General features: G+C 46.2%; 1 protein-coding gene across 1 annotated transcript in view; it reads left to right on the forward strand.

Moving 5' to 3' along the window:
- Positions 1-220: 220 nt before the first annotated feature.
- The window catches only part of LOC121845651 (glypican-5-like), a gene marked incomplete at its 3' end in the record, with an annotated part of 171288 nt that continues 159176 nt past the window's right edge, over positions 221-12332 (forward strand). The window contains 1 exon segment of the mRNA XM_042317296.1: positions 221-377. Coding sequence (XP_042173230.1) covers positions 221-377 — 157 coding nt within the window.

Below are 12332 nucleotides of genomic sequence, written 5' to 3' on the forward strand. Positions count from 1 at the left end.
CCATGACTCTTTCAACGACTCCTGTTGTAACTTCATTCAGGATTTGATTGTTTTTAGAACATTTAAAGGCAATTTTTCCATCATTGAAAAGTACCTGTGGGCAGATCCAGGAACCTTGGAAATGTGGATGTTGTGATCGAAGGAATGGCGGTCTGTTAGGAATGTTCATAACTTTAATATTAGATAGGGGTTTTTGAGTAACATCAACCTGGATTTGAAAATGGGACTACAGAAGATGCTGTGTTGTTTGTTTGTTGCTGCTTGTGTTGGGCTGATTTCACCTGTGGGAAGTCTAACGAGCTGTGATGAAGTGCGCAAAGTTTTTCAGCTGCGGCAGATTGGACCAGTGAAATCACTGCCCAAGAGACCGAGAGAAGGTAGGCCTACGGTAGTTGTATACATTATAAATGGATCAGTATACCTGCACGTTTCTTCACCATTTCTATATCTGGGTTACCAAAGTAATGCAATCATACATGACTGGGGTTGTTGAACCATGGCACTGCCGTAGCCTGTATTCTGTAGATGTATGGCACGCTGCCGTAGCCTGTATTCTGTAGATGTATGGCACGCTGCCGTAGCCTGTATTCTGTAGATCTATGGCACACTGCCGTAGCCTGTATTCTGTAGATCTATGGCACACTGCCGTAGCCTGTATTCTGTAGATCTATGGCACACTGCCGTAGCCTGTATTCTGTAGATCTATGGCACACTGCCGTAGCCTGTATTCTGTAGATCTATGGCACACTGCCGTAGCCTGTATTCTGTAGATCTATGGCACGCTGCCGTAGCCTGTATTCTGTAGATCTATGGCACGCTGCCGTAGCCTGTATTCTGTAGATCTATGGCACGCTGCCGTAGCCTGTATTCTGTAGATCTATGGCACGCTGTAACGTAGCCTGTATTCTGTAGATATTCTGTAGATCTATGGCACACTGCCATAGCCTGTATTCTGTAGATCTATGGCACACTGCCGTAGCCTGTATTCTGTAGATCTATGGCACACTGCCGTAGCCTGTATTCTGTAGATCTATGGCACGCTGCCGTAGCCTGTATTCTGTAGATAATATGGCACGCTGATCTATGGCACGCTGCCGTAGCCTGTATTCTGTAGATCTATGGCACACTGCCATAGCCTGTATTCTGTAGATCTATGGCACGCTGCCGTAGCCTGTATTCTTCTGTAGATCTATGGCACGCTGCCGTAGCCTGTATTCTGTAGATCTATGGCACGCTGCCGTAGCCTGTATTCTGTAGATCTATGGCACGCTGCCGTAGCCTGTATTCTGTAGATCTATGGCACGCTGCCGTAGCCTGTATTCTGTAGATCTATGGCACGCTGCCGTAGCCTGTATTCTGTAGATCTATGGCACACTGCCGTAGCCTGTATTCTGTAGATGTATGGCACGCTACCGTAGCCTGTATTCTGTAGATCTATGGCACACTACCGTAGCCTGTATTCTGTAGATCTATGGCACACTGCCATAGCCTGTATTCTGTAGATCTATGGATCCTGATGATTTAGTGTATTACATTTTCCTAACTGTATTGGTTTCCATGACTACATGTTCTCCACCCCCTTGGTTTCCTAACGGTTATAATTAACCGGGTGGTTCGAGACCTGAACGCCGATTGGCTGAAGTACCACGGGTATTACAAAATATATTTTTGTTACACGTCTCTAATTACGTTGGTAACTAGTTTATAATTGTAATAAGGCACCTCTGGGGTATGGGGTATATAACCAATATACCATGGGTAAGGGCTGTATCCAGGCACCTCTGGGGTATGGGGTATATAACCAATATACCACGGGTAAGGGCTGTATCCAGGCACCTCTGGGGTATATAACCAATATACCACGGGTAAGGGCTGTATCCAGGCACCTCTGGGGTATGGGGTATATAACCAATATACCATGGGTAAGGGCTGTATCCAGGCACCTCTGGGGTATATAACCAATATACCATGGGTAAGGGCTGTATCCAGGCACCTCTGGGGTATGGGGTATATAACCAATATACCACGGGTAAGGGCTGTATCCAGGCACCTCTGGGGTATGGGGTATATGACCAATATACCACGGGTAAGGGCTGTATCCAGGCACCTCTGGGGTATATAACCAATATACCACGGGTAAGGGCTGTTCCGACCTTGAATATGTGGACATCTATAAGTACCTAGGTGTCTGGCTAGACTGCAAACTCTCCTTCCAGACTCATATCAAACATCTCCAATCGAAAATCAAATCAAGAGTCGGCTTTCTATTCCGCAACAAAGCCTCCTTCACTCACGCCGCCAAGCTTACCCTAGTAAAACTGACTATCCTACCGATCCTCGACTTCGGCGATGTCATCTACAAAATGGCTTCCAACACTCTACTCAGCAAACTGGATGCAGTCTATCACAGTGCCATCCGTTTTGTCACTAAAGCACCTTATACCACCCACCACTGCGACTTGTATGCTCTAGTCGGCTGGCCCTCGCTACATATTCGTCGCCAGACCCACTGGCTCCAGGTCATCTACAAGTCCATGCTAGGTAAAGCTCCGCCTTATCTCAGTTCACTGGTCACGATGGCAACACCCATCCGTAGCACGCGCTCCAGCAGGTGTATCTCACTGATCATCCCTAAAGCCAACACCTCATTTGGCCGCCTTTCGTTCCAGTACTCTGCTGCCTGTGACTGGAACGAATTGCAAAAATCGCTGAAGTTGGAGACTTTTATCTCCCTCACCAACTTCAAACATCAGCTATCTGAGCAGCTAACCGATCGCTGCAGCTGTACATAGTCTATCGGTAAATAGCCCACCCATTTTCACCTACCTCATCCCCATACTGTTTTTATTTATTTACTTTTCTGCTCTTTTGCACACCAATATCTCTACCTGTACATGACCATCTGATCATTTATCACTCCAGTGTTAATCTGCAAAATTGTAATTATTCGCCTACCTCCTCATGCCTTTTGCACACATTGTATATAGACTCCCCCCTTTGTTTTCTACTGTGTTATTGACTTGTTAATTGTTTACTCCATGTGTAACTCTGTGTTGTCTGCTCACACTGCTATGCTTTATCTTGGCCAGGTCGCAGTTGCAAATGAGAACTTGTTCTCAACTGGCCTACCTGGTTAAATAAAGGTGTTCTCAACTGGCCTACCTGGTTAAATAAAGGTGTTCTCAACTGGCCTACCTGGTTAAATAAAGGTGTTCTCAACTAGCCTACCTGGTTAAATAAAGGTGAAATAAAAATAAATTCTCAACTAGCCTACCTGGTTAAATAAAGGTGTTCTCAACTAGCCTACCTGGTTAAATAAAGGTGAAATCAAAAAATGGTTAAAATAAATAAATCCAGGCACCTCTGGGGTATATGACCAATATACCACGGGTAAGGGCTGTATCCAGGCACCTCTGGGGTATGTGGTATATAACCAATATACCATGGGTAAGGGCTGTGTCCAGGCACCTCTGGGGTATATGACCAATATACCACAGCTAAGGGCTGTATCCAGGCACTGCGTTGTACATAAGAACAGCCCTTACCCGTGGTATATTGGCCATATACCACATGCCCCTTGGGCCTTAGTGCTTAAATAAACCCTGTGGGCCTAGGCTGCTATATCTGCAATTCTTTTTGCCTGTTTAGGCTGATTTGTCAGAGTAATGTGAAAGGTACAGGTGGTTATCAAGATGAGGTTTACCAAGGGAATCATACTGCTTTTAGACTGTCAAAACGGGGCTGGGCTCATGGGGTCATGGGGTCATGGGGTCATGGGGTCATAGTGTTGCAGCACTTGACAGGTATAAATATTTGTTGTAATCATTTCTGCATTAGTATTATGTTTCCTTTTTGTGGTGTCCTAAATATTATAAAGGAGAGGAGAAAAGGATGAAACAACCAGCTATCGGAGGCCAGAGACTAGGAGTCAATGTCTAGGTACCCATGGGCTGCCCCTCGCTGCCTCTCCTCCTCTCTGGGCTTCAGTATTCTATCTACATGGCCTCAGGGTTCTCTCTCCAGGGTTCTCTCTCCAGTGTTCTCTCTCTCCAGTGTTCTCTCTCTCCAGTGTTCTCTCTCTCCAGTGTTCTCTCTCTCCAGGGTTCTCTCTCTCTCCAGGGTTCTCTCTCTCTCCAGGGTTCTCTCTCTCTCCAGGGTTCTCGCTCTCTCTCTCCAGGGTTCTCTCTCTCTCTCTCAGGGTCTCTCCAGGGTCTCTCTCTCTCTCTCCAGGGTTCTCTCTCTCTCTCCAGGGTTCTCTCTCTCTCTCCAGGGTTCTCTCTCTCTCTCCAGGGTTCTCTCCAGGGTTCTCTCTCTCCAGGGTCTCTCTCTCTCTCTCCAGGGTTCTCTCTCTCTCTCCAGGGTTCTCTCTCTCTCTCTCCAGGGTTCTCTCTCTCTCTCTCCAGGGTTCTCTCTCTCTCTCTCCAGGGTTCTCTCTCTCTCTCTCCAGGGTTCTCGCTCTCTCTCTCCAGGGTTCTCTCTCTCTCTCCAGGGTTCTCTCTCTCTCTCTCCAGGGTTCTCTCTCTCTCTCTCCAGGGTTCTCTCTCTCTCTCTCTCTCTCCAGGGTTCGCTCTCTCTCTCTCTCTCCAGGGTTCTCGCTCTCTCTCTCCAGGGTTCTCGCTCTCTCTCTCTCCAGGGTTCTCTCTCTCTCTCTCCAGGGTCTCATCAGATCCCATACCTTTGTATACACATCATTCGTCATGTTTTGGACAATGCACTTGACTGGAGAACATTTACAGAACTCATTAGCCGAAAGATAATATTCATCTGTGTTTACACAGCTGCCTGCCCAACACTGGACTCACGGAGCAGAGCACACTGAGGCACTTTGTCCAGCTCTGGTTTGTGGTTAGACTGTGTCTAAAATGGCATCCTTTTCCCCTCTGTCCGTGCACTGCTCTTTGACCAGTGTCTAGTGGGCCATTTCAGACACAGCCATGTTTTGGTTGTGTTCCAGGATAAAGGGCGCTTGTTGTTTTTGGAGGTTCTAAAGATCACATGACATCTAGAGGTTCGGTGTATAGAACAACAGTACTGTTCTGTAGCTGTGTGTGCTGCTCGTTCAGGGATAAACACCTTATTTAGTTTAAAGTTAAGTCAACAGGACAGATTCATCACTAAGTTCAACTCAATACATACAGAGGGTTCTCACTTGTTTAAAAAAGAGAAAGATGAATGTGTCTGAATTGGATTATTTTAGATTGTTTTGGTGTCTGACAATCTTGGTTGTGCTTCCATAGCCAGAGGCCACGTGTTGTTTTGGTGGCCTCCGCACTCCACCTTGAATATCTAACTAGGGGAAACACTGCCTCCGGTGTTCTGTGACTAATTCTGAAACTATGAAGGTAAAAATATCTCTCTTGATTCATCTCCCAGATAAAGTAGCGTGGTTTGTTTTCTTAGCATCACTATCCAGGAGGCCATCATACCACACATGCCGGTTGAACTGTTTTATAGGTGTTTCTGAACGCGGTTCTGTTCTACTGGATCACCAGCTCACTGACTGAACGTGGTTCTGTTCTACTGGATCACCAGCTCACTGACTGAACGTTCTGGTTCTGTCACCAGCTCACTGACTGAACGTGGTTCTGTTCTACTGGATCACCAGCTCACTGACTGAACGTGGTTCTGTTCTACTGGATCACCAGCTCACTGACTGAACGTGGTTCTGTCTCATCCACTGATGGTTCTGTTCCACCAGATTGCTCACTCCTGAGTTTTTCTGATGTCTCTGGATCCAGCCAGACGTTCTCATCCATCTGATGTCTGTTCCATTGCCAGCTCGCGTTTTCTCATCCATCTGATGTCTCGTCCACCAGACGTCTCATCCATCTGATGTCTCGTCCACCAGACGTCTCATCCATCTGATGTCTCGTCCACCAGACGTCTCATCCATCTGATGTCTCGTCCACCAGACGTCTCATCCATCTGATGTCTCGTCCACCAGACGTCACGTCCACCAGACGTCTCATCCATCTGATGTCACGTCCACCAGACGTCTCATCCATCTGATGTCTCGTCCACCAGACGTCTCATCCATCTGATGTCTCGTCCACCAGACGTCTCATCCATCTGATGTCTCGTCCACCAGACGTCTCATCCATCTGATGTCTCGTCCACCAGACGTCACGTCCAACCGTAGCACCAGACGTCTTGTCCATCTGCAACATCTGTGGAGAAATGATAAGCTTATTTTCGTGTTGTCTATGGGTCTGGTGCTGAGAGACAACGGACCACTTAGTAAATATAGCTGAGCTGTGGGCTGGCCGCTACTCTGACTGCCTCGCCTCTCTGCCTCTCTCCTCCTCTCTGCCTCTCTCCTCCTCTCTGCCCCTCGCTGCCTCTCCTCCTCTCTGCCCCTCGCTGCCTCTCCTCCTCCTCTCTGCCCCTGCCCTCTCCTCCTGCCTCTCCTCCTCTCTCTGCCCCTCGCTGCCTCTCCTCCTCTCTGCCCCTCGCTGCCTCTCCTCCTCTCTGCCCCTCGCTGCCTCTCCTCCTCTCTGCCCCTCGCTGCCTCTCCTCCTCTCTGCCCCTCGCTGCCTCTCCTCCTCTCTGCCCCTCGCTGCCTCTCCTCCTCTCTGCCCCTCGCTGCCTCTCCTCCTCTCTGCCCCTCGCTGCCTCTCCTCCTCTCTGCCCCTCGCTGCCTCTCCTCCTCTCTGCCCCTCGCTGCCTCTCCTCCTCTCTGCCCCTCGCTGCCTCTCCTCCTCTCTGCCCCTCGCTGCCTCTCCTCCTCTCTGCCCCTCGCTGCCTCTCCTCCTCTCTGCCCCTCGCTGCCTCTCCTCCTCTCGCTGCCTCTCCTCCTCTCTGCCCCTCGCTGCCTCTCCTCCTCTCTGCCCTCGCTGCCTCTCTGCCCCTCTCTGCCCCTCTCTGCCTCTCTCCTCCCTCTCTGCCCCTCGCTGCCTCTCCTCCTCTCTGCCCCTCCTGCCTCCTCCCTCTGCCCCTCGCTGCCTCTCCTCCTCCCTCTCTGCCCCTCGCTGCCTCTCCTCCTCTCTGCCCCTCGCTGCCTCTCCTCCTCTCTGCCCCTCGCTGCCCTCCTCTCTGCCCCTCTGCCCCTCCTGCCTCTGCCCCTCCAGCTCTCTCCTTTCTGCCCCTCGCTGCCTCTCCTCCTCTCAGCCCCAGCTGCCTCTCTCTGCCCCTCGCTAGACAAACTCTCCTCCTCTCTGCCCCTCGCTGCCTCTCTCCAGTTCAATTCAAAGGGCTTTATTGGCAAGTGGAAACACATGTTTACACAGCCAAATCAAACAGAGTAGACAAACAAAATGGGAATTAACAAGTAAACATGAGTTAACATGGCCCTCAAACATTTCTGAAAGAATAGACATGTTGTCTAATGACAGTGTTGTAAAAAATGTGCAAGTAGTTGAAGTATTGTATCCACTGCCCCTTGTGGGGCCACACATCTAGCTGCTGTGAACCGATATATACGGGTTCTATTTACAGTGTTTGTTCTCCACTGCCCCTTGTGGCAACAGGCCACACATCTAGCTGCTGTGAACCGATATATACGGGGTCTATTTACAGTGTTTGTTCTCCACTGCCCCTTGTGGCAACAGGCCACACATCTAGCTGCTGTGAACCGATATATACGGGGTCTATTTACAGTGTTTGTTCTCCACTGCCCCTTGTGGCAACAGGCCACACATCTAGCTGCTGTGAACCGATATATACGGGGTCTATTTACAGTGTTTGTTCTCCACTGCCCCTTGTGGCAACAGGCCACACATCTAGCTGCTGTGAACCGATATATACGGGGTCTATTTACAGTGTTTGCTCTCCACTGCCCCTTGTGGCAACAGGCCACACATCTAGCTGCTGTGAACCGATATATACGGGGTCTATTTACAGTGTTTGTTCTCCACTGCCCCTTGTGGCAACAGGCCACACATCTAGCTGCTGTGATGGCACACTGCGGTATTTCACCTAACAGATATAGGAGTATATATCGATGTTTGGATTTCTTTTCATATTCTCTGTGGGTCTGTGGGTAATATGTGTCTGTAATGTGGTCATACAGTCAACAGGAGCCCATCCAATCTGCCTACCTCATTGTTTTCACTGAGGAAATGTACGAGTCTGCTGTTAATGATAATGCAGAGGATTTTCCCAAGGTTGCTGTTGACGCATATACCACGGTAGTTATCGGGGTCAAATTTGTCTCCACTTTTGTGGATTGGTGTGATCAGTCCTTGGTTCCAGATATTGGGGATGATGCCAGAGCTGAGGATGAGGATGATGTTAGAGTTTTAGTTTAGCCAATTGGCTGCCTTTCCTTCCAGTTCTCTGCTGCCAGTGACTGGAACAAATTGCAAAAATCGCTGAAGCTGGAGACTTTATCTCCCTCACCAACTTTAAACATCTGCTGTCTGAGCAGCTAACCGATCGCTGCAGCTGGAGACTTTATCTCCCTCACCAACTTTAAACATCTGCTGTCTGAGCAGCTCGATCGCTGCAGCTGGAGACTTTATCTCCCTCACCAACTTTAAACATCTGCTGTCTGAGCAGCTAACTTCATCGCTGCAGCTGTACATAGTTTTTAGCCCACCCAATTTACCTACTTCATCCCCATACTGTTTTTATTTGATTTACTTTTCTGCTCTTTTGCACACCAGTATCTCTACTTGCACATCATCTTGACATCTATCATTCCAGTGTTAATCTGCTAAATTGTAATTACTTTACGAAATGGACGATTTAATTAAGGCCGATTTCAAGTTTTGTAACATTCGAAAATCGGTATTTTTGGACAACGATTTGGATTTTTTTTTTAAATATATATATATATATATATATATATATTTTACACCTTTTTATTTCATCTTTATTTAACTAGGCAATTCAGTTAAGAACAAATTCTTATTTTCAATGACAGCCTAGGAACGGTGGGTTAACTGCCTGTTCAGGGGCAGAACTACAGATTTTTACCTTGTCAGCTCGGGGATTCGATCTTGCAGCATTACAGTTAACAAGTCCAACACTCTAACCACTAGGCTACCTGCCTCCTCTACACTCTAACCACTAGGCTACCTGCCTCCTCTACACTCTAACCACTAGGCTACAGTTAACTAGTCCAACGCTCTACCACTAGGCAGTTAACAGTTAACCTAGGCTACAGTTAACTTCAACGCTCTAACCACTAGGCTACAGTTAACTAGTCCAACGCTCTAACCACTAGGCTACAGTTAACTAGTCCAACGCTCTAACCACTAGGCTACAGTTAACTAGTCCAACACTCTAACCACTAGGCTACAGTTAACTAGTCCAACGCTCTAACCACTAGGCTACAGTTAACTAGTCCAACGCTCTAACCACTAGGCTACAGTTAACTAGTCCAACGCTCTACAGTTAAACCAACTCTAACCACTAGGCTACAGTTAACTAGTCCAACGCTCTAACCACTAGGCTACAGTTAACTAGTCCAACGCTCTAACCACTAGGCTACAGTTAACTAGTCCAACGCTCTAACCACTAGGCTACAGTTAACTAGTCCAACGCTCTAACCACTAGGCTACAGTTAACTAGTCCAACGCTCTAACCACTAGGCTACAGTTAACTAGTCCAACGCTCTAACCACTAGGCTACAGTTAACTAGTCCAACGCTCTAACCACTAGGCTACAGTTAACTAGTCCAACACTCTAACCACTAGGCTACAGTTAACTAGTCCAACGCTCTAACCACTAGGCTACAGTTAACTAGTCCAACGCTCTAACCACCTGATTACATTGCACTCCATGAGCAGCCTGCCTGTTACGCGAATGCAGTAAGAAGCCAAGGTAAGTTGCTAGCTAGCATTAAACTTATCTTATAAACAATCAATCATAATCACTAGTTAACTACACATGGTTGATGATATTACTAGTTCATCTAGCGTGTCCCGCATTGCATATAATCGATGCGGTGCGCATTCGCGAAAAAGGACTGTCGTTGCTCCAACGTGTACCTAAACATAAACATCAATGCCTTTCTTTAAAATCAATACACAAGTATATATTTCTAAACCTGCATATTTAGTTAATATAGTTAATATAACGTGAATTTCTTTTAATGAGGGAAATGGTGTCACTTCTCTTGCAACAGAGTCAGGGTATATGCAGCAGTTTGGGCCGCCTGGCTCGTTGGGAACTGTGTGAAGACTATTTCTTCCTAACAAAGACAGCCAACTTCGCCAAACGGGGGATGATTTAACAAAAGCGCATTTGCAAAAAAAGCACATTCGTTGGACGACTGTATCTAACCAGAAACACCAATGCCTTTCTTCAAATCAATACACAGAAGTATATATTTTTAAACCTGCATATTTAGCTAAAAGAAATCCAGGTTAGCAGGCAATATTAACCAGGTGAAATTGTGTCCCTTCTCTTGCGTTCATAGTCATGGTATATGTAGCAGTTTAGGCTGCCTGGCTCGTTGCGAACTTATTTGCCAGAATTTTACGTAATTATGACATAACATTGAAGGTTGTGCAATGTAACAGGAATATTTAGACTGATGGATGCCACCTGTTAGATAAAATACAGAACGGTTCCGTATTTCACTGAAAGAATAAACGTCTTGTTTTCGTGATGATAGTTTCCAGATTCAACCATATTAATGACATTTCTGTGTGTTATTATGTTATAACTAAGTCTATGATTTGATAGAGCCGTCTGACTGAGCGGTGGTAGGCAGCAGCAGGCTCGTATTTCTGTGTGTTATTATGTTATAACTAAGTCTATGATTTGATAGAGCCGTCTGACTGAGCGGTGGTAGGCAGCAGCAGGCTCGTATTTCTGTGTGTTATTATGTTATAACTAAGTCTATGATTTGATAGAGCCGTCTGACTGAGCGACGGTAGGCAGCAGCAGGCTCGTAAGCATGAATTCAAACAGCACTTTCCTGCGTTTTGCCAGCAGCTCTTTGTTGTGCGTCAAGCATTGCTCTGTTTATGACTTCAAGCCAATCAACTCCCGAGATGAGGCTGGTGGAACCGATGTGAAATGGCTAGCTAGTTAGCGGGGTGTGCGCTAATAGCGTTTCAAACGTCACTCGCTCTGAGACTTGGAGTGGTTGTTCCCTTTGCTCTGCATGGGTAACGCTGCTTAGAGGGTGGCTGTTGTCGATGTGTTGCTGGTTCGAGCCCAGGTAGGAGCGAGGAGAAGGACGGAAGCTATACTGTTACACTGGCAATACTGAAGTACCTAATAAGAATATCCAATAGGCAACAGTATATGAAATACAAATGGTATAGAGAGAAATAGTCCTATAATACCTACAACCTAAAACTTCTTAACTGGGAATATTGAAGACTCATGTTAAAAGGAACCACCAGCTTTCATATGTTCTCATGTTCTGAGCAAGGAACTGAAACGTTAACTTTTTTACATGGCACATATTGCACTTTTACTTTCTTCTCCAACACTTTGTTTTTGCATTATTTAAACCAAATTGAACATGTTTCATTATTTACTTGAGGCTAAATTGATTTTATTTATGTATTATAATAAGTTAAAATAAGTGTTCATTCAGTATTGTTGTAATTGTCATTATTACAAATAAAATAAAAAATCTGCCAATTAATCGTTATCGGCTTTTTTTAGTCCTCCAATAATGGGTATCGGCGTTGAAAAATCATAACCGGTCCTCTAGTCTAAATGTGTCCCATTTTAAAATGACCTCTAGTCTAAATGTGTCCCATTTTAAAATGACCTCTAGTCTAAATGTGTCCCATTTTATAATGACCTCTAGTCTAAATGTGTCCCATTTTAAAATGACCTCTAGTCTAAATGTGTCCCATTTATAATGACCTCTAGTCTACATGTGTCCCATTTATAATGACCTCTAGTCTAAATGTGTCCCATTTATAATGACCTCTAGTCTACATGTGTCCCATTTATAATGACCTCTAGTCTACATGTGTCCCAGGACCAGCTTGCTTAGGGGACTCTTCTCCAGATTCATCTCTCTGTAGGTGAGGGCTTTGTGGTGGAATGTGTGGGCATCGCTTCCTTTTCGGTGGTTGTAGAATTGAACGTCTCATTTCTGAATTTTGTTGACTAGTAGGAATAGTCCTAATTCTGCTCTGCATTGTTTGGGGTTTTGTGTTGTACACAAAGTATATTTTTGCAGAATTCTGCATGCAGAGTCTCAATTTGGTGTTTGTCCCATTTTGTGAATTTGTTGTCGGTGGGTGGACCCCAGACCTCAACCATCGAGGGTAATGGGTTCGATAACTGATTGAAGTGTGTTTAGCCAGATCCTTTTTGAGAGTCTTCCTTTTAATGGCATAGAAGGCACTTTGCCTTGTCTCTCAGATCATTCACAGCTTTGTGGAAGTTACCTGTGGTGCTGATGTTTAGGCCAA

This window comes from Oncorhynchus tshawytscha, unplaced genomic scaffold, assembly GCF_018296145.1.
Source record: "Oncorhynchus tshawytscha isolate Ot180627B unplaced genomic scaffold, Otsh_v2.0 Un_contig_1213_pilon_pilon, whole genome shotgun sequence".
Classification (NCBI taxonomy): Eukaryota; Metazoa; Chordata; class Actinopteri; order Salmoniformes; family Salmonidae; genus Oncorhynchus; species Oncorhynchus tshawytscha.